Source organism: Microcaecilia unicolor, chromosome 11 (assembly GCF_901765095.1).
Source record: "Microcaecilia unicolor chromosome 11, aMicUni1.1, whole genome shotgun sequence".
Taxonomy (NCBI): Eukaryota; Metazoa; Chordata; class Amphibia; order Gymnophiona; family Siphonopidae; genus Microcaecilia; species Microcaecilia unicolor.
Genome location: NC_044041.1, coordinates 102,900,914 through 102,924,245, shown reverse-complemented (window position 1 = coordinate 102,924,245; position 23,332 = coordinate 102,900,914). Strand labels below are relative to the sequence as shown.

Sequence of the window (23,332 nt, the reverse complement as noted above, 5' to 3'; positions counted from 1 at the left end):
GAATCTACAAATCTTCCTGCCTTATTTTTTCTTTTTTTTCCTTGTAGTTCTTTACCTACTGCTTAATTGGTGCCACTGATTGTTATTCCTCCCTTGTCTACTGGGACAGTCTCTCCCCCCACCCCCCCCCCCCACCCCGCTTGATCTTGGACTCATTCCTTGTGTTACATTTTATTTCCCCTTGACAACCTCTTCCAGTCTTTTGATTTCCAATATGTGTGCTGCACCGACAACACCCAAATCTCTGCTATACTTTTTCTGGATCTCAAACTCAAATGTCAAAACTTGTAACCTTTGTGGTATTTCCTCTCTCCTCCACTGGAGGTCATAGCACCGAGGAGAATTACCTTGAGGTCACATTTAGGGCCTCTTTTACAAAGCCATGCTACCAATTCTTGATGCAGCAAATAAAAGGAAGCCCATTCAATTCCTATGGGCTTCCTCTCATTTGCCGCAAGGGAATCGCTAATGCGGCTTTGTAAAAGAAGCTCTAATTCCTTCCTCATTTTCTCCCTCCAGATGTGCATATTTATCAAATGTTCCTGTTCTTCCTCCACAATGCACCCAACTCATCCCTTTCTTTCTCCTCCCATAGGCAGGACTCTTATCCTTGTTTGACCATCATTGACTACGGTGGAAACTGCTTTTTTTCTTCCTTGCCGCCCCATATCCAGCCCCCCAAGACCCAAACAATTTATGAGGACAGTTTAGGCAGCTCTTTTATAAAACAAAAGTTTTAAAAATATCACAGAATAAAATGGACTATATACTTTTAAAAAATGGTGTTTTATATATACAGGGATTTCACTGGAATAAGACTTTCTCAAATATAGCTTGCTGCTGAGTGAAAATTGAGTGTCACTACGCAAGTCATGCCACTCATATTTTGTTGTCCACATGCCCAGCTGATTTGCTCCAAGCATCTTGATTCTCTCAAGAGATGATATTCTAGTCATGGTCCCCACTGGGCTCCTGGCTGGCTGTGCAGAATGTGTGATGATTAATTGTTGCTTCCTGCTGAAAAGGAAAAGAGAGCTATGGTTAATACTTTTGAGCACATGGTGTCTGAAAGCCCATGGACGCATCATTGCTGGATATTTCTTATGCTGCTCCAATAAAATATTTCACACACTATAACCCCAGAATAGGGAGAGGTAATTCTATGACCAGTACCTATAAACCAATCCCTCACAATACAAATCAAGGTGTATAAAAATGCCACAGCTATGAGCCTTGGTCCCCTGCCTAGACTTTGGTTCAGGCTCTAAAATGAGGGAAAAGCTTACAGGCCTGTGTGACTCTTGCTTGAACTCCCAGTGTTGGAGCTCTAAAGAGAACAACAGGAAACACAAAGGTGGGGGTCCAAAGGACAGAGTGACATTGTGGTCAGCCATGGTGTGAGAAAGGAAAGGTGTAGCTGGATGCAGGGTCTTGCTTAAGATTTGTGGTCAAGCGCGCTAAAGACAAAACCATGTTAGCAAGATAAAAGTTACTCATTAGTATGAGCCAATCAGTGGTAACCATGACATTAGCATAGATCCAATCAGGTATATCTACTGTCATATTATCCATATCCTGAGGGCACCTATAAAAATCAGGGTATTTCCTGGTTTAAGCTAGAGAGAAGGGTTGCCACTCTCTCTCTCCAAGGGAAACCAATGTGACCAGCAGAATTGACAAATTACCTAATTGCTTTCCCTTGTAAAACCTTTAATTGGTAAAAGAAATTATAAAAGATTAGGAACTAATTAACACCTGTTTGCAGCTGGATTATTATATTCCTATAATTGATTGTACGTGCCTGTTGTCAATCACTGATTTGACTTGTATCTTGGCAAATAAACTCCTCATCCCAAATGATGTTCTGTGGACTTCACTTAATGATCAAAGGCTGTAAGTATAAATGCTTTTGCTGTATCAGGCTATCTTTCGCTGCACTTTATAACTTGTAATCTAAATCCAGTTTGTCATAAGGCTGGTATCTTTTCCTTAGACCTAACGTCTCTCTTAGTGGCAATTCCTTTTAGAACTTCACAATTTCTTGATTACCCCAGTACTAGTGCTATTTAGAGATGGAGTCAGCCTTCTTGGGGGTTCTCTCTGCCACTGGACAGCTGAGCTCCGGTACCAGACAGAACCTAGGGGTCTCTGAACTTTATATTAGAACATTGGTGACTCAGTGTTCGATTTAAACACGCCACCAGAATTTTTGTCAAAGTGGGGGTTGATTATAGATCTTGACTAAAATTCTGTTGTTGTTTTATCTTCCAATTGAATGTTCTAATATAAAGTTCAGAGACCCCTAGGTTCTGTCTGGTACCATAAGGGAAGGCAAAGAAATGAGGTAGAGTAGCAGAGAAAGCATTGCCACCTCACAGGAAAGGTAAAAGACAAAAGGAACAAGACCAAGAATAAAAACAAGTAAAAGGGTAGTGAGATCTGCGGGCGTTGATCTAGCGCATGAAGACCGCCGCACTGAACTCAAACCCGAATTAAGCAGACGGCAAGTGCTAGGGCGTGGCCTAACAGCGATGCTCCAATCACGCAGCAATCATACACTTACACACACCAAGCAAATCAAAAGGGACAGCAAGTAGAAGAATGGGGACAGGGACCCGTCATAGAACAGAGCAACAGTTAAAACGGGTAAGGAGAGAGAGAGAGGGAAAGGGAGCAGAAAAAGAGCAGAATCCAGAACCCAAGATGGGGGCACAGGATGCCAAGACAGTGACCATGATTTCAGAAGATACTTCCTTCACCTGGACTAGTTATGAGTTTTAATTTTCTGCACATTAGTCTTCTGCTTTGACTATGACCTTTTCCTAAGCTTTATTATCCCCACCGGTTTAGACCCATTAATCATCAGTAATTATATTTCTGTCTCGTTTATCAGACTTCACAAGCCAGAAGGGGGGATATACGATAAAAACAAAGATCTGGGTGCTGATGATTATGCAACCTCCAATTCCTTGAACATGAGAGACTTAGCCCATAGAAAGTATACCCAGATAGAGTTGAAGCTGTGACCTCTACTACAGCCAAGCCTGAGAACTATACATCTTGATTTCACCTGGAAAATTTTACGGCCTTCAGTAAAGTCCAGAACTTAGAATTACAACAGGAGACATTTCAGAACCAGGACCTCCTGCACAATACAGCCAAGCCAATCAGGAGATAATTAATTTGAGATTCATAGTTGCTATTTATGGACATTATGGACTCATATTTTGATTTATTTTTAGTCTAGCATTAACCCTGTCTATTGGAAAGGTTCTATTTTATTTTCTTAGCGCTTCCTTTAGGCTAATTTATGTTGCTAGTGACACAGTTTCCATTGCAGAAGGACATTTGTAATTCAACTCTTATTGTCTTTAGATTTAATTTCCTGTGTACCTTCATTTAGGCATAATTAACACTTACCTACCCAATGCACCTTTAGGTTAGTCCTATCCAACCCTGCCTTCATACTGACAAGGCCAGTTTGCCTTAGTTCAAGTTGTTATTCCCATCACCTCTAGCCCTCTCCAAGGAGAAACTCTATTAGAGTTCCTAGGGGGGGATGCCAGATGATTTTAAAATACTCAATTAGGTTGCAACTGACTTTCTCCGAGGACAAGCAGGCTGCTTGTTCTCACTGATGGGTGACGTCCACGGCAGCCCCTCCAATCGGAATCTTCACTAGCAAAAGCCTTTGCTAGCCCTCATGCGCCGATGCACACCGCGCATGCGCGGCCGTCTTCCCGCCCGAAACCGGCTCGTGCCGGCCAGTCTTCTTTTCTCCGCGCTCGGTACGGTTGTGTTTTGCCATTCGTGCCCCGAAAAGTCGACCTCGCGCGTCGTTTTCGACTCGTTTCCGTGAGAAACTTTGAAAATTGTTTCGGAAAGACCTCTTTTGGTCTTTCCCTTCCTGTACTTCGAGTTTTTTTTTCGCCCCGGTAAGTTTTCTTTCGTCGTCGGGGTAGGCCTTAATTAGGCCCCAGTAGAAATTTCCTTCTCGCTATTTTTCTGGTGCCAAATTTCGCCATTTCGACTTTTGATCTCGCCGGCGTGATTTTTCCGCCCATGACATCGAAGCCTTCCAGCGGCTTCAAGAAGTGCACCCAGTGCGCCCGGGTAATCTTTCTCACTGACAGGCACGCGTCGTGTCTTCAGTGTCTGGGGGCTGGGCACCGCCCTCAGGCCTGTAGTCTGTGTTCCCTTTTACAAAAGCGGACTCAGGTAGCGAGGTTAGCCCAGTGGAACATTTTGTTCTCGGGCTCTTCATCGGCATCGGCACCGGGGGTATCGGGTGCATCGACGTCTTCAGCGTCCAGACCTTCATCCTCGGCTGCCAGTGCATCGAGTGCATCGAGGCATCGGCCCTCTGCATCGGCGCTGAGACATCGGACGACTGTATCGACGTCGGTGGTACCGGGACCTCGTCTGCTGATGTCGTCGGACGGTGGTGCTTCGTCTGGAGTGCAGGTGAGGGCTGTCCATTCCCCTGCTGGTGGCGGTGAGCCTTCGGGTGGGCCTCCCCCTACCCTGAGGGCTCCTGCGGTACAGCCCCCCCGAGACCAACCCTCTTCGGTCTCGGCCCCGAGGAAGAGACGGCTGGATTCTACGTCCTCCTCGTCGGTGCTGGGAAGCTCCGGTGACATGCTTCGTAAGAAGTCGAAGAAGCATCGACACCGGTCCCCTTCCCGCGTCGGCACCGAGAGCTCTGGGTCGCCGAGGGAGTCGGCACCCAGCAAGCATCGGCACCGAGAGGACCGCTCACCCTCTGTTCAAGAGGTGTCGATGCGCTCCACTCTGGACAGCCCGGAACAGCCTCCACGCCCGGAACAGGTTCTGACGTCGACGCCTGCATCGACTTCCCTGCCTTTTTCTGCAGCCGCTCTGAACGAGAGCCTCTGGGCCGTTCTCCCAGAGATTCTGGGAGAGCTGCTGCGCCCTACCCCTCCGGTACCAGCGGTGCTTGCGCCACCGGTACCGTCGAGCGTGGCGCCGGCTGGTCCATCGCCCGGGGTGAGGTCGCCGGCGTCGGTGCCGCTTGCGGTACCGACTGCCGTCGCCTCCCAGGAAGGCTCCCTGACTACGTCGGCGGAGGGAGCTTCGCCGATGCGGGCCAGGGAGTCTACCTCTCGACGCCCCCATCGTGGACGTGGTTCCACAGAGTCGAGCTGGGCGCGGTTGCAGACACAGGTTCGTGAGCTTGTGTCTGATACCGAGGGTGAGGCCTCGTGGGAGGAAGAGGAAGACATCAGATATTTCTCTGACGAGGAGTCTGAGGGTCTTCCCTCTGATCCCACTCCCTCTCCTGAAAGGCAGCTTTCTCCTCCTGAGAGTCTGTCTTTCGCTTCCTTTATCCGGGAGATGTCTACGGCCATCCCCTTCCCGGTGGTTGTGGAGGACGAGCCCAGGGCTGAAATGTTTGAGCTCCTGGACTACCCTTCTCCACCTAAGGAAGCGTCCACAGTACCCATGCACCATGTCCTGAAAAAGACATTGCTGGCGAACTGGACCAAACCTCTAACTAATCCCCACATTCCCAAGAAGATCGAGTCCCAGTACCGGATCCATGGGGACCCAGAGCTGATACGCACCCAGTTGCCTCATGACTCTGGAGTTGTGGATTTGGTCCTAAAGAAAGTTAAGAGTTCTAGGGAGCATGCTTCGGCGCCCCCGGGCAAAGACTCTAGAACCTTAGACTCCTTTGGGAGGAAGGCCTACCATTCTTCTATGCTGGTGGCCAAAATTCAGTCCTACAAGCTCTACACGAGCATACATATGCGGAATAATGTGCGGCAGTTGGCGGGCTTGGTGGATGCGCTCCCCCCTGAGCAAGCCAAGCCTTTTCAGGAGGTGGTCAGGCAGCTGAAGGCGTGCAGAAAATTCCTGGCCAGAGGGGTGAATGACACCTTTGATGAGGGCCGCTGCTCAAGGTGTGGTGATGCGCAGGCTCTCATGGCTGCGTGCCTCCGACCTGGAGAACAGACTCCAGCAGCGGATTGCGGACTCGCCTTGCCGTGCGGATAACATTTTTGGAGAGAAAGTCGAACAGGTGGTAGAGCAGCTCCACCAGCGGGATACCGCATTCGACAAGTTCTCCCGCCGGCAGCCTTCAGCATCTACCTCTACAGGTAGAAGATTTTTGGGGGGAAGGAAGACTGGTTCCTACTCTTCTGGCAAGCGTAGGTACAATCCTCCTTCTCGACAGCCTGTGGCCCAGGCTAAGCCCCAGCGCGCTCGCTCTCGTCAGCAGTGTGCGACTCAGCAAGGCCCCTCGGCTCCCCAGCAAAAGCAAGGGACGAGCTTTTGACTGGCTCCAGCAGAGCATAGCCGACATCCAAGTGTCAGTGCCGGGCGACCTGCCAGTCGGAGGGAGGTTGAAAGCTTTTCACCAAAGGTGGCCTCTCGTAACCTCCGATCAGTGGGTTCTTCAAATAGTCCGGCAAGGATACACCCTCAATTTGGCCTCAAAACCTCCAAATTGTCCACCGGGAGCTCAATCTTACAGCTTCCAGCACAAGCAGGTACTTACAGAGGAACTCTCCGCCCTTCTCAACGCCAATGCGGTCGAGCCCGTGCCATCCGGGCAGGAAGGGCTGGGATTCTATTCCAGGTACTTCCTTGTGGAAAAGAAAACAGGGGGGATGCGTCCCATCCTAGACCTAAGGGCCCTGAACAAATATCTCGTAAAAGAAAAGTTCAGGATGCTTTCCCTGGGCACCCTCCTTCCCATGATTCAGGAAAACGATTGGCTATGCTCTCTGGACTTGAAGGATGCCTACATGCACATCCCGATACTGCCAGCTCACAGACAGTATCTGCGATTTCAGCTGGGCACACGTCACTTCCAGTACTGTGTGCTACCCTTTGGGCTCGCCTCTGCGCCCAGGGTGTTCACAAAGTGCTTGGCTGTAGTAGCAGCGGCACTTCGCAGACTGGGGGTACACGTGTTCCCATATCTCGACGATTGGCTGGTGAAGAACACATCCGAGGCAGGAGCCCTGCAGTCCATGCAGATGACTATTCGCCTCCTGGAGCTACTGGGGTTTGTGATAAATTATCCAAAGTCCCATCTTCTCAAAGTGCAGAATCTCGAATTCATAGGAGCTCTGCTGGATTCTCGGACAGCTCGCGCCTATCTCCCAGAGGCGAGAGCCAACAACTTGTTGTCCCTCGTCTCGCGGGTGCGAGCGTCACAGCAGATCACAGCTCGGCAGATGTTGAGATTGCTGGGCCACATGGCCTCCACAGTTCATGTGACTCCCATGGCCCGCCTTCACATGAGATCTGCTCAATGGACCCTAGCTTCTCAGTGGTTTCAGGCTGCTGGGGATCTAGAAGACGTAATCCACCTGTCCACGAGTTTTCTCAAATCCCTGTATTGGTGGACGATTTGGTCCAATTTGACTCTGGGACGTCCTTTCCAAATTCCTCAGCCACAAAAAGTGCTGACAACGGATGCGTCTCTCCTGGGATGGGGAGCTCATGTCGATGGGCTTCACATCCAAGGAAGCTGGTCCCTCCAGGAACGCGATCTGCAGATCAATCTTCTGGAGTTGCGAGCGATCTGGAACGCTCTGAAGGCTTTCAGAGATCGGCTGTCCCACCAAATTATCCAAATTCAGACAGACAACCAGGTTGCCATGTATTACGTCAACAAGCAGGGAGGCACCGGATCTCGCCCCCTGTGTCAGGAAGCCGTCAGCATGTGGCTCTGGGCTCGCCGTCACGGCATAGTGCTCCAAGCCACATATCTGGCAGGCGTAAACAACAGTCTGGCCGACAGGTTGAGCAGGATTATGCAACCTCACGAGTGGTCGCTCAATTCTCGTGTAGTGCGACAGATCTTCCAGGTGTGGGGCACCCCCTTGGTGGATCTCTTCGCATCTCGAGCCAACCACAAAGTCCCTCAGTTCTGTTCCAGGCTTCAGGCCCACGGCAGGCTAGCATCGGATGCCTTCCTCCTGGACTGGGGGGAGGGTCTGCTGTATGCTTATTCTCCCATACCTCTGGTGGGGAAGACTTTGTTGAAACTCAAGCAAGACCGGGGCACCATGATTCTGATTGCTCCTTTTTGGCCGCGTCAGATCTGGTTCCCTCTTCTTCTGGAATTGTCCTCCGAAGAACCGTGGAGATTGGAGTGTTTTCCGACCCTCATCACACAGGACGAAGGGGCGCTTCTGCATCCCAACCTCCGGTCCCTGGCTCTCACGGCCTGGATGTTGAGAGCGTAGACTTTGCCTCTTTGGGCCTGTCAGAGGGTGTCTCCCGCATCTTGCTTGCTTCCAGGAAAGATTCCACTAAGAGGAGTTACTTCTTTCTATGGAGGAGGTTTGCCGTCTGGTGTGACAGCAAGGCCCTAGATCCTCGCTCTTGTCCTACACAGACCCTGCTTGAATACCTTCTGCACTTGTCTGAGTCTGGTCTCAAGACCAACTCTGTAAGGGTTCACCTTAGTGCAATCAGTGCATACCATTACCGTGTGGAAGGTAAGCCGATCTCAGGACAGCCTTTAGTTGTTCGCTTCATGAGAGGTTTGCTTTTGTCAAAGCCCCCTGTCAAGCCTCCTACAGTGTCATGGGATCTCAATGTCGTTCTCACCCAGCTGATGAAACCTCCTTTTGAGCCACTGAACTCCTGCCATCTGAAGTACTTGACCTGGAAGGTCATTTTCTTGGTGGCAGTTACTTCAGCTCGTAGAGTCAGTGAGCTTCAGGCCTTGGTAGCCCAGGCCCCTTACACCAAATTTCATCATAACAGAGTAGTCCTCCGCACTCACCCTAAGTTTTTGCCAAAGGTTGTGTCGGAGTTCCATCTTAACCAGTCAATTGTCTTGCCAACATTCTTTCCCCGTCCTCATTCCTGCCCTGCTGAACGTCAGCTGCACACATTGGACTGCAAGAGAGCATTGGCCTTCTATTTGGAGCGGACACAGCCCAACAGACAGTCCGCCCAATTGTTTGTTTCTTTTGATCCCAACAGGAGGGGAGTGGCTGTAGGAAAACGCACCATATCCAATTGGCTAGCAGATTGCATTTCCTTCACTTACGCCCAGGCTGGGCTGGCTCTTGAGGGTCATGTCACGGCTCATAATGTTAGAGCCATGGCAGCGTCGGTAGCCCACTTGAAGTCAGCTACCATTGAAGAGATTTGCAAAGCTGCGACGTGGTCATCTGTCCACACATTCACATCCCATTACTGCCTGTAGCAGGATACCCGACGCGATAGTCGGTTCGGGCAGTCAGTACTTCAGAACCTGTTTGGGTTTTAGGATCCAACTCCACCCCCCGAGGGCCCTGTTTGTTCTGTTCCAGGCTGCACTCTCAGTTAGTTGGTAAATTTTTTTAGGTCAATCTTAGTTATGTCCTCGCCGTTGCGAGGCCCAATTGACCATGGTTGTTGTTTTGAGTGAGCCTGGGGGCTAGGGATACCCCATCAGTGAGAACAAGCAGCCTGCTTGTCCTCGGAGAAAGCGAATGCTACATACCTGTAGAAGGTATTCTCCGAGGACAGCAGGCTGATTGTTCTCACAAACCCGCCCGCCTCCCCTTTGGAGTTGTGTCTTCCCTTCTCTTTGTCTTGCTACATATGAGACTGGCCGGCACGAGCCGGTTTCGGGCAGGAAGACGGCCGCGCATGCGCGGTGCACATCGGCGCACGAGGGCTAGCAAAGGCTTTTGCTAGTGAAGATTCCGATTGGAGGGGCTGCCGTGGACGTCACCCATCAGTGAGAACAATCAGCCTGCTGTCCTCGGAGAATACCTTCTACAGGTATGTAGCATTCGCTTTAAATCCACAATGATCTATTGGCTGGATTAATTATACCATGTATGCATATATGCAACCTATCTTACTAAATGGTATCCTATATGTTGACGTATACCTTTCTCTCATTGTTCCCTATGTTGTAAATACAAAAGATTCTTTTTAGATTCTTTAATTCAACCTGCTGTTGTTTAAATTTTAACACTGATTGCTATGGTACCATAGGAGTGATTGAGCTACTCTGCAATGATAGCAATAATGGAAATTTTGCAATTTCAAATGTGCCCGAGGGAGCTAGCATGCTTCCAGACTTGCTAGGTACTTAGACAGGTATTACAAATCCCAATTTCTTCCTTTGAAGATCTATGTACCTATAGAAAATGTTGCTACCATGTTACTCTGTGATAGAAGCCCTAACTGTTGCCCTCAGCCTATTCTTAGCTACATCATTGGCAATCTTGAACATAATGTCTCGTATACTTATACTTGCTGTCCACCTTCCTGGTGCTCAGAAAGATCGTTTGGCCATGACGGGTAAGGAAGACTAATAGGGGCATAATTGAACGAAAACGCCTATCTCCATGGGCGTTTATCTCCGAGAACGGGTCCGTGAAGGGGCGGACCCAACCGTATTTTTGAAAAAAATAGACGCCCATATGTTATTCGCTAATTTGTGAGCTGGGCGTTTTTGTTATTCAGTGATAATGGAAAATGAAAGCGCCCAGCTCAAAAACGAATACATCCAAGGCATTTGTTCGTGGGAGGGGCCATAATTCGTAGTGCACTAGTCCCCCTCACATGCCAGAACACCAACCGGGCACCCTAGGGGGCACTTTTACAAAACAAAAAAAAAAGGTAAAAGAGCTCCCAGGTGCATAGCACTCTTCCCTTGTGTGTTGAGCCTCCCAAATCCCCCTCAAAACCCACTGCCCACAAGTCTACACCATTACTATAGCCCTAAGGGGTGAAGGGGGGCACCTACATGTGGGTACAGTGGGTTTGGGGGGGTTGGACGACTAACGCATTAAGCAGCACAATTGTAACAGGTAGGGGGGGGATGGGCCTGGGTCCACCTGCCTGAAGTCCACTGCACCCCCTAATAAGTGCTCCAGTAACCTGCATACTGCTGCCAGGGAGGTGGGTATGACATTTGAGGGTGAAAATAAAAAGTTGTGAAACGTCATATTTTGTGCTGGGAGGGGGTTTGTGACCACTGGGGAAGTCAGGGGAGGTCATCCCCGATTCCCTCCAGTGGTCATCTGGTCATTTAGGGCACTTTTTGGGGCCTTATTCGTGGAAAAAACAGGGTCCAGGAAAAGTGCCCTAAATTCTCGCTGAAATCGCATATTTTTCTTCCATTATCGGTGAAAGGGCGCCCATCTCTGTTCGCTCGATAACCACGCCCCAGTTCCGCCTTCGACACGCCTTCGACACGCCCCCGTCAACTTTGTCCGCATCCGCGACGGAGTGCAGTTGAAAGCGTCCAAATTCGGCTTTTGATTATACCGCGTTATTCGTTTTTGTGAGATAAACGCCCATCTCCCGATTTAGGTCGGAACTTGGGCGTTTTTCTCGTTCGATTATAAGCAGGTAAGTGTCCCAACCTAAGACAGCCTTCGGTCAGGGTACTAGTCTTATTGTTCTGAGGTGTGAACATAAGGCCTAGATGATTGACTTGGCCTACTATAAGTTGTCAAACCATATATTGTTGAAGCCCTTTCCTAAAGGCCTTCAAAGGGGGGAGATGTATAAAAATGCCACAGCTATGAGCCTTGGTCCCCTGCCTAGACTTTGGTTCAGGCTCTAAAATGAGGGAAAAGCTTACAGGCCGGTACCAGACAGAACCTAGGGGTCTCTGAACTTTATATTAGAACAAAGGTCAAGTTTATCTTGTTGGGCAGACTGGATGGACCGTACAGGTCTTTTTCTGTCATCACCTACTATGTTACTATGTAATACTATCAACTTCACCATCAGCATTACTTCAAAAATTGTACTCAAACATCTGTAGTAAATAAATAATGTCTCTCCATACATAATCAAGCCACTAAAACATATCCTTTCTTTATAAGTGGTAGTAGTAGTACTTCGGTGTTCACAGAGGAAAATCCTGGAGAAGGACTGTGGTTGGATGCAGAGGGGATATCTGGGAATGGAGTGGAAATTGTGCCATTTATGGAAGAAAGAATTTATAAACAGCTTAAGAATCTGAAGGTGGACAAATCTAGGGGGCTGGATGGGCTACGTCCCAGGATACTGAGGAAGCTTAGAGAAGTCCTGACCTCTTAAATATTTGTTTAATAGATCTTTAGAGATGGGAGAGGTTCCGCAGGATTGGAGACAAACGGATGTGGTCCCTCTTCACAAAAGTGGAGACAGGGAAGAAGTGGGAAACTACAGACCGGTAAGTCAGTGGTAGGAAAAATAATGGAGTCGCTGCTGAAAAAATAGTTAACTTTCTAGAAGCCAATGGGTATAGGAACCGAAGCAACATGGCTTTACCAATGGAAAATCCTTCCAAACAAATCTTATTGACTTCTTTGACTGGGTGACCAAAGAACTGGATGAAGGGCATGTGCTAGATGTAATTTACTTGGATTTCAGCAAAGCCTTTGATACGGTCCCCCACAGAAGACTCGTGAATAAGCTGAGAGGGTTGAACTTAGGACCAAAAGTGGTGAACTTGATAGAAAACTGGTTGACCAACAGGTGGCAGAGGGTAGTGGTAAACAGAGGAAAGGAAGGTGAGTAGTGGAGTTTCTCAGGGGTCGGTGCTGGGGCCAATTCTGTTTAATATATTTATGAAAGATATTGCTGTAAGGTTGTAAGGAAAGGTTTGCCTTTTTGCAGATGACACAAAGAGAACCAATAGAGTGGATACCCTGGAGGGAGTAGAAACGATGAGAAGGGATCTCCGAACATTAGAAGAATGGTCGAGGGTCTGGCAGTTAAAATGTAATTATCCTACCATAATATACTCACATGTACTGCTTTAAGGCACTCCTTGCAAACATCTAATTAATAATTTATTTATTTTATATTTGTGCCCTCTTACAAATATCCCAACCACAAGTTTATTGCGGAACTCCTTTCTTACACCCACATTCATTCACAATCACTCAGTATGACCCCACACACTCCCTTTTCAATCACAACGTTGTTTAAACAAAGAACAATGTTACAACGGTGGAAATTATCCACGTATCAAATTCTGGATCCTCTCAGCTGTGATCGCTTGAAAAGGGGTTAGATAGATTCCTAAAGGACAAGTCCATAGACCGCTATTAAATGGACTGGAAAAATTCCTCATTTTTAGGTATAACTTGTCTGGAATGTTTTTACGTTTGGGGAGCGTGCCAGGTGCCCTTGACCTGGATTGGCCACTGTCGGTGACAGGATGCTGGGCTAGATGGACCTTTGGTCTTTCCCAGTATGGCACTACTTATGTACTTATGTACTTATGAATCCTATTTAGAAGGAATGGATCCACAGAATCTTAGCTGAGATTGGGTGGCAACACCAGTAATTGGGAAGCAAAACCAGTGCTGGGCAGACTTCTATGGTCTGTGCCCTGATTGTGACTGAATAGATATGGATGGGCTGGAGTGTAAATTTTAAGGGGCTTTGACTTCAGAAATTTTAGTACAAGAACAGTGCCGGGCAGACTTCTACAGTCTGTGCCCTGAAAATGGCAAAGACAAATCAAACTCGGGTATACATATAAAGTATCACATACCATATCTTGTTGGGCAGACTGGGTAGACTGTTGAGGTCTTTATCTGCTGTCATTTACAATGTTACTATATGTTAGCACCAGTGCTTTTTTTCTAGCAAAAAAGGTGCCGGTTCTCAAATGCCAGGCCACCATTCAGGGGTGGGGTGATCAATGAGGGGCCCTCCCCACAATAACCAGTCTCCATGCAACCAGTCACAGAATCTATGACAAGGCAGAATTGTCGTGTAGAGCCTGAGCTCTTTCATTAAAACTAGGGGTCCATGGGTCAATTTTAGCAGACGATGGAAAAGGTGTCGGTACTCAGTACCCCCTCAAAAAAAGCCCTGGTTACCACGTATCCAGTTTGGAGTAATTCAAGGCACTTTCTGGCACTTATCTGTAACTAGTCAGTTCAACTGGTCATCCAACAGAGTACTCCATTTTGGAGAATCTTTCCTCAAGTGCTGCGTACATCTAGTAGCGAAATGATAAGTAGTAAGGACAAAACGTTTGTTTCTTCAGTACTAGAAGCACCAGTCTTTCTTCAAAATGTTCCCAATTGTCATCCTTAGCTCTGTGTGCCTCTGAATTATTTTTTTTACTAGAGATGCTTGAGTACAATTTATGAAGTAATGCTGATGGTGAAATTTATAGTCTCTCGTCCTGGGTACCTATGAATGCGAGGCTTGGACATAAGAGATGCGAGAATGGTAGAACTTGCAATATGACAGTGGAGTTGTCTTCGTTCACTAATCCTGCAGATGGTACACACAATATATTTTTAAAAGTCTGACAGACTGTAAAACAGATCATATTCAGGCTTATTTTCGAAAGAGAAGGGCGCCCATCTTTCGACACAAATCGGGAGACGGGGTCCTTCTCTCAGGGTCATCCAAATCGGCATAATCGAAAGCTGATTTTGGGCGTCCCCAACTGCTTCCCGTCGTGGGGATGACCAAAGTTCCTGAGGGTGTGTTGGAGGCATAGTGAAGGTGGGACTGGGGCGTGCCTAACAGATGGGCGTCCTCAAGCGATAATGGAAAAAAGAAGGGTGTCCATAACGAACACTTGGCCGACTTTACTTGGTCCTTTTTTTTTTATGACCAAGCCACAAAAATTTGCCCTAAATGACCAGATGACCACCGGAGGGAATCGGGGATGACCTCCCCTGACTCCCCCAGAGGTCACTAACCACCTCCCACCCTGAAAAAAAACAACTTTAAAAACTTTCGTCTTTTTTTCTTTTTTAGAGTATGGGTGAAGGATGTCCTTCGCTATGCCTCCGTCCCTGCAACGGCAGTTGAGGATGTCCAAAATGTGGATGTTTCTGTGAGAAGGATGTCCATGCCTTTGCTATACCTCTGACACCCCCTTTATTTGGATTTTGGATCACAAGTAGCAGCAGTGGGATTTGAACTGGCCACCTCTGGATTGCAAGACCAGTGCTCTAACCACTAGGCCACTCCTCCACTTCACTTAAATTTGGCCGTCCCTGTGGGAGGGGGGCAGTGTGTAGGTCCCTGGGGGGGGAGGTATGTGTGTGTCAGTGGAGGCATAACGAAGACGTGGACGTCCTTCTTTCAAACATTTTGAACAGCCTCAACTGCCCCCCCACCCCCACAGGGACGGCCAAATTTCAAGGGAGTGGAGTGGAGGAGTGGCCTAGTGGTTAGAGCACTGGTCTTGCAATCCAGAGGTGGCTGGTTCAAATCCCACTGCTGCTACTTGTGATCCAAAATCCAAATAAATAAATAAAGGGGGTGTCAGAGGCATAGCAGGCATGGACGTCCTTCTCACAAAAACATCCATATTTTGGACGTCCTCAACTGCCGTTGCAGGGATGGAGGCATAGCGAAGGACATCCTTCACCCATACTCTTAAAAAAAAAAAAAGATGTCCCTGACGAGCACTTGGACGTTTTCACCTGGACTTGTATTTTTCTAAGGTTGTAGATGGCAATTTATTTAAGGTTGTAGACGGCTATTATACATGCAGCTTGGTTGCTCTGCACTGGCTTCCCATCCTTAGGAAGGAAATTGTGTGCAAATGAGCTAACAGCGAGTAGCTCATTTGCATGCGATTTCCTTCATGCATGCCCGTTCCTTTCCGAATCACTAAGGGATCGGTAAGAGAAGGGCTTTTTCTGTTCTGTTAGTGCATCTGGCTGAAGGTAAGGGAGCTATGTACCTGGGAGCAATTTCTGAAGTCCACTGCAGTGCCCTGTAGGGTGCCCGCTTGGTGTCCTGGTATGTCAGGTGTACCAGTGCACTACGAATGCTGGCTCCTTCCACGACCAAATGGCTTGGATTTGGTCGTTTCTGAGATGGGCATCCTCACTTTCCATTATCGCTGAAAATCAGAAACGATCAAGTCCTGGGGATGACCATCTCTAATGTCGAACTAAATTTGCTGATTTGGGCATCCCCAACCGTATTATCGAAATGAAAGATGGCCGCCCTTCTTGTTTTGTTAATACGGGTTTCCCGGCCCCTTGCTGGAGCCGTCCTGCAAGGACGTCCCCAGGAAAACTTGGGTGTCTCTTTCGATTATGCCCCTCAATGTATACATCTTAAAGTGTTCCTGCAACAAATTGTTTGTGGGTAAAACCACACGGAGTTTACATGTGAGGATTAATGACATAGGTTTTGCATTTCCTGGGAGAAGCTGGGTGCTCCATTGGTTTCCTACTGTTTTACGCCAGGTAACCCCCTTTGATCATTTTGTATGTTTCGCTGTCAAGCATATTTTTGCCAACAATAGAGGGGGTGACCATGGTCTGAGATTACTACAGAATGAACAGTGGTGGATCTACCGATTGCAATCTACAGCACCTTCTGGTTTAAGTGCCGCCTTTTAGTTGTTTATTTTATTTAAATATTTTGAGACATCAGTTTACATGTATACTTGATCCTGATTGGTCCTTGCCTTTATCAGGCCACAGACCATAGAAGTCTGCCCGGCACTGGTCATGTTTTCCAGTTACAGAAGCTAAATCTGTGCAGCTATGATCAGGACACAGACCATAGAAGTGTGCCCAGCACTGGCTTCGCTTCCAAATTACTGGTGTTGCTATCTAATCACCGCTAAGCTTGTTTGGTTCCACGCCTTCTATATAGGATTCCTTTGTGTTTATCCCATGCATTTTTGATTTCCATTACTGTTTTCAACTGCACCACCTCCTGCGGAAGGGCACCCTCTCCGTGAAAGTACTTTCTGACATTATTTCTGAGTCAGTCCCTCTGCAACCTCAATTCATGTCCTCTAGTTCTACCACCTTCCTGTCTCTGGAAAATGTTAGTTTATACCTTTCAAATATTTGAACATCTGTATCGTATCTCCTTTCCACCAGGGTATACATGTTCAGGTCCTCAAGTCTCTCATACGTCTTGCGACACAAACCCCATACTATTTTGGTTGCTTTTCTCTGAACCGCTTCAAGTCTTTTTACATCCTATATTTATTTCATTCAGTGAAGTACTTTTGAATTACCTTTTTATGACTGGTTAATTTCACTCTCTGTTGGTGATTGGCTGGCCGATGACCGCATTGTTTTTTTTTATTTTACCACCATTTTCAGCCACCAACACATTCAGAAGCAAAAATGCTGACAATTGACTGGTAAGTCTGCTGGGAGTTGTAGATATAATTACTGTTTGCACCTTGCTTTTGCATGCTTCTCAACAAGTTTTCTTGTGTGACAGAGTTCTTGATACCTGCTCATGTATTGAAGGACAGAGGCAGCGTTACCCACTTATCCCCTGATGAAGCTGTTGGTGAAACGGAAGACCCCATTGGGATAGAAAAATCAAGATAAATGGTGCTGTTATTATTTTTTATTTTTGTACCCCGCACTTTCCCACTCATGGCAGGCTCAATGCGGCTTACATGGGGCAATGGAGGGTTAAGTGACTTGCCCAGAGTCACAAGGAGCTGCCTGTGCCTGAAGGAGGAATCGAACTCAGTTCCTCAGGACCAAAGTCCACCACCCTAATCACTAGGCCACTCCTGATGAGCACTGGTATCTTGGTACTGAGATTATGAACTCTAGAAGCAATCTGAGCAGTATTGCATATCATTATTGAACAATTGAAGAAAAGAAGAATGTTTGACTTTAGAAGCGCATGAAGCTACAAAAAAATTAATAAATAACTGTTCTGTAACAAAGGGAGTTTTTGACCTATGATTATAAATGGGCAGAAGTATATTAACATTCGCATGCCCGGGTGCATCACAGCCATTGTGCTGGCCATATGAGTTCTTTTCTCCCAGAAATAAATTTAAGTAATAGAATATACTAGGATAAAAGGCCCATTTCGGAAAGTAATGAAACGGGCGCTAGCTAGATTTTCCTCGGAGTGTGTGTGTTTTACAGAGTGTGTGTGAGAGTGAGTGTGTGATAGAGAGAGAGTGAATGTGTGAGTGTGTGTGTGTGACAGAGAGATTGAGACTGTGTGCGAGAGTGTGTGTGTGAGAATGAGAGTGTGTGCGAGGGCCTCCTCCCCTCCCTCCCTCTATCCCTGCCACTTCCAGGGTCCTCCCTCCCTCCCTGCCTCCCTCCCAGTTCCAGGGTTTTGCCTCCCCCTCCCTCCCTCCCTCCCTCCCTCCCAGTTCCAGGGTTTTCCCACCCATCCCCCCTCTCTCCCCTCCCCTCCCTCTCTCCCTCCCTCAGATGAGGTGTGCTCAGGACCAGTGTGACATGTACCCAGTTGAACCTAGGCTCTGCTGCCAGATGCTGAATACAGTGGTGGAAATAAGTATTTGATCCCTTGCTGATTTTGTAAGTTTGCCCACTGACAAAGACATGAGCAGCCCATAATTGAAGGGTAGGTTATTGGTAACAGTGAGAGATAGCACATCACAAATTAAATCCGGAAAATCACATTGTGGAAAGTATATGAATTTATTTGCATTCTGCAGAGGGAAATAAGTATTTGATCCCCCACCAACCAGTAAGAGATCTGGCCCCTACAGACCAGGTAGATGCTCCAAATCAACTCGTTACCTGCATGACAGACAGCTGTCGGCAATGGTCACCTGTATGAAAGACACCTGTCCACAGACTCAGTGAATCAGTCAGACTCTAACCTCTACAAAATGGCCAAGAGCAAGGAGCTGTCTAAGGATGTCAGGGACAAGATCATACACCTGCACAAGGCTGGAATGGGCTACAAAACCATCAGTAAGACGCTGGGCGAGAAGGAGACAACTGTTGGTGCCATAGTAAGAAAATGGAAGAAGTACAAAATGACTGTCAATCGACAAAGATCTGGGGCTCCACGCAAAATCTCACCTCGTGGGGTATCCTTGATCATGAGGAAGGTTAGAAATCAGCCTACAACTACAAGGGGGGAACTTGTCAATGATCTCAAGGCAGCTGGGACCACTGTCACCACGAAAACCATTGGTAACACATTACGACATAACGGATTGCAATCCTGCAGTGCCCGCAAGGTCCCCCTGCTCCGGAAGGCACATGTGACGGCCCGTCTGAAGTTTGCCAGTGAACACCTGGATGATGCCGAGAGTGATTGGGAGAAGGTGCTGTGGTCAGATGAGACAAAAATTGAGCTCTTTGGCATGAACTCAACTCGCCGTGTTTGGAGGAAGAGAAATGCTGCCTATGACCAAAAGAACACCGTCCCCACTGTCAAGCATGGAGGTGGAAATGTTATGTTTTGGGGGTGTTTCTCTGCTAAGGGCACAGGACTACTTCACCGCATCAATGGGAGAATGGATGGGGCCATGTACCGTACAATTCTGAGTGACAACCTCCTTCCCTCCGCCAGGGCCTTAAAAATGGGTCGTGGCTGGGTCTTCCAGCACGACAATGACCCAAAACATACAGCCAAGGCAACAAAGGAGTGGCTCAGGAAGAAGCACATTAGGGTCATGGAGTGGCCTAGCCAGTCACCAGACCTTAATCCCATTGAAAACTTATGGAGGGAGCTGAAGCTGCGAGTTGCCAAGCGACAGCCCAGAACTCTTAATGATTTAGAGATGATCTGCAAAGAGGAGTGGACCAAAATTCCTCCTGACATGTGTGCAAACCTCATCATCAACTACAGAAGACGTCTGACCGCTGTGCTTGCCAACAAGGGTTTTGCCACCAAGTATTAGGTCTTGTTTGCCAGAGGGATTAAATACTTATTTCCCTCTGCAGAATGCAAATAAATTCATATACTTTCCACAATGTGATTTTCCGGATTTAATTTGTGATGTGCTATCTCTCACTGTTACCAATAACCTACCCTTCAATTATGGGCTGCTCATGTCTTTGTCAGTGGGCAAACTTACAAAATCAGCAAGGGATCAAATACTTATTTCCACCACTGTAGCTGCAGGTGGGGACAGCAGACTCCAGCTGTCAGGGCTGGCAGAGTAAGCGAGGGGTGGCTGTGGCTCAGCTTCATGAACTGTCTGGGAAGGGAGGATCGTTCATCCCCAGCTGACTGACTGTGTCAGCGCTCCAGTCAGTGAGACCTCAGAGAGGCAGATTGAAAGCTACCTGCCGGCCCGGGGTAGCAGGAGTGGGGGCTGCTCTTTGATTCGGCTCCTGCCTGGAGTTTCGCATTTGGTTAAAGTAAACCTGAAACTGTCCTTCTTCCACATCGGGGAGAAAAGGATTTGTGTTAGAAGCAGTTCTCTAAATCTTCTACGCAGGTCAAACAGAACATTTCCTTGGCTCCATTCTTCCGAAGCTTGCTCCTTAAATGTTTGGAGGGGGTCGCGCGGCGGCATTGCGGAGCGAAGTAACTCGTCTTTATTTTTGTTTTTTCATTACCCACTCTCAACATCATGACGGTTTGACGCGAGGGCGGAGCAGGTGAGCGATGTGATTGGATGAGTGTCAGTGCTCCGCCCTCGACATCATCACATTGTGACATGAAGGCGGGGCAGACACTCATGGGGGAACAGCGATCTACACAACTACGGAAGTTGGAGGCTTGCAGGTTTCTGGCTTCATTAGAACATTGGAGTTGTGTTTTATGTCCAGATGGGGTGTGGCTGAGAGCGGGTCTATGAGTGAGGGTGAGTGGTGCTGAGAGCCTAGCCTACGGACAGTACAGGGCTTCAGTGCTTCACTGCCACGGAGTGAGCTTCAGAATGTTGGAGGTGGGAATTATTTATATAGATTATGCAAGGCAGTGGTTGCCACTGATTTGTGTTTTGTGTGTTACACTTTGGAAGTTTATAGTAAAGACACTGAAAGGATATTGAAAATCACTACATTCACGTTTCACTTTGGAGGGAATCAGGGCTTTTTTTGAGGGGGTCCCTCAGTGATCACCCCGCCCCTGAAGGGTGGCCTAATATTTGAGTACCGGCACCTTTTTTGCTAGAAAAAATGCACTGGAGGGAATTAATGATGTATGGGAGCAATTATGGAGAATCATTCAAATGACAGTTAATTCCAAGTAAAGCTCAAAGAGCTACAGTGGCAGCCTATATACTAAATATTCTCTCCTTAAATAAAATTAAGTGTGTCTCCCTGTACTATTTTTATTGTGAGAGATTGATTTATAGGTACTGCCAGTAAAACAACACAATCTACAAAGCATCCAAGGGCTCAATAGTTAGCTGGCAGCGATCAGAGTTTTGCAGACTGCTGACAGCGTTATTCCCCAAAATTCAGTGGCAGGCCATGTCCGGGCACTGGCATTGATTTTCCAGGTATATGGGAACCACAAAAATTATAGCCAGTTAAGTGTGATATTCAGCAATTAACCAGCTATGGCGAACCACATAAAGAGAGGACTGACTTTTATGTGGTCCTATTTATGCAGTTACTTTGGCTAGTTAAGTACTGAATATTGGCACTTCACTGGCCAAGGGATGACTCCACCTGTAGAACATCTCCAAAATAGCCAGTTTCATGTTGGGCGCTAACAGGACATTTTCAGCAGCACTGAAGTAACCAAAATGATTCTGCAACATTGCAACAATAAACGGGCAGATTAGATGGGCCATGTGGCCTTTCTCTTCTTTATGGCTGTAATAGAAACTGAGCATCTGACAGTAAATAATTTCTTTCTATGGGAGGCGAATTTGTGACTCAGGTAAACCAATCCAGTTGCTGAATTTGCCACATAGTCATCTCAAAAAGATTCAGTGCCAGGGGCTGCCCATAGGAGATGAGGGGCCACATACAGATACTCAATACAGAGCCTCATTTGCATATTTCAGTAAGGGCTGAAAGGTAGAGCCAAAAAGAGGGGCCATGCTGAAAAGCACAATTGCTCAATGGTAGGGCCATCTCAGAAGCTCTATGGTTAGTGCAGGCGACTGAGATCCTGGGGAACTGGGTTCAATTCCCACTGCAGCTCCTGGTGACCCGGGTAAGTCACTTAACCCTCCATTGCCTCAGGTACAAAAACTTAGGGCCTCTTTTATCAAGCCGCGCTAACAGCAATGCCGGCATTGCAGCGTGGGAAAAGCTAGCGCGGCTTGATAAAAAGGCTCTTAAATTGTGAGCCTACTAGGGACTGAAAAAGTACCTGCATATAATGTAGTGCTGCATATGTTTAGAAGCATTATAGAAATGATTAGTAGTAAAATAATTGTATACATACCTCAGTTGTCAACATCGTCATAAATGTCTAGTTCCCTGAAATTGCAATGAATAAGCTCATAAGGACTGCCTAGTTCATGTAAAAATGCAAATTAATTTTTTTCTTAACCTCCATTTATTGTGCAATCATGTCAGTAAAATACACGAGGGCAGTCTTCATATGAACTGGCTTCCTGTGGAGTTAGAGCTGGTGCTGTGGTTATTCTAGCAGGGCACATCTCCCATGATGCTACAAGTGGTACCAGAAGCTATTTAACATAAAGAGGTGCCTTTGGGCAGGGCCACACTGATGGTGTATCACCAAAGGAAGACACAACACAGGAGCAAGCTTTTTTGTGCCCTCCTTTATGTGCGATCATCGAAAGTCTGCTGTTTTGTGTTTATAAGATTAGATGATTTTGTGGTCACTCTTGTTAACATTGTTGTTAGTTAAAAGATGCAGCTAGAAAACCATTAACTATTCCAGTCATTAGGGTTAAAAGGCAGTATAATTCTATTTTAGGGGTATAGGGCCCAATATTAAAAGCAATTTAAGTGGGCAGGATAGGCTCCAATCGTGCTCAGCGAGCCTGCAACTGAATTCAGCAGCACTTTGCCAGGCAGTGCCGCTTAATATTGGCACTAACCGGCCATTTTGAAAGTGCAGGAGAGGGGCATTACAAGGGTGGAGTAGGGGAGTCCTAACTGACTGCCCTGTTTGCTCTGTGGATGCTAGTACTGAATGTCAGCTAGCATAACTTCTGAGTACCAGCTTGTAGCAATTTAAATTTTCCCCTCCCCCTTCCACAACAATATAAGCTCCACTCCCAAGTGTCACAACACCCCCTTCCCATGATTGAACCACCTCCTGGACCTCCCCTAGCAACAATATTAGCCCTACCTCCTGATCCCAATTCCCCCCTCCAGGACCTTTCCTCACAACAACAGGACCCCCACAAAGAAATAGTAGAATCACCACCCATCACAGTAGACCTCCCTCTAGGCATACTTTAACTTCACTGGTGGTCCAGTGGGGTATACGGGGCAGAAGAGAAATCCACTCTTTCCTGCCTCTAGCAGCTGTGGCTTAAAAATGGCAGTTGCAACCTTTAGCGGTAATCTCACAGTACTACCTCTAGAGGTCGCAGCTGCCATTTTCAAGCCACAACTGCTAGGGGCAGGAGCAAGTGGGCTTCACTCCTGCCCTGTGCACTTTACTGCACCAACAAGGAAGTTAAAGTAGGCCTGGGGGGGGGGGGGGGCTAATGCAATTGGAAGGGGAGGTTGGATCTACTATTATTAGGGGGGTCTGG

The 23,332-nt window shown here is 47.4% G+C and overlaps 1 protein-coding gene across 3 annotated transcripts in view; it reads right to left on the bottom strand.

The window, feature by feature from the left end:
* Positions 1-767: 767 nt before the first annotated feature.
* The window catches only part of LOC115480718 (PML-RARA-regulated adapter molecule 1-like), a 171,881-nt gene continuing 149,316 nt past the window's right edge, over positions 768-23,332 (bottom strand). For 2 of the 3 annotated variants that reach the window (XM_030219583.1, XM_030219585.1), the window contains exons 14-15: positions 22,042-22,076; positions 768-1,017 (exon numbers count right to left, since the gene is read on the bottom strand). In XM_030219583.1, coding sequence (XP_030075443.1) covers positions 22,043-22,076 — 34 coding nt within the window. In that variant the 3' untranslated portion in view covers positions 768-1,017; position 22,042. The remainder of the gene's footprint in view (positions 1,018-22,041; positions 22,077-23,332) is intronic. The other variant, XM_030219584.1, reaches the window with a different exon arrangement.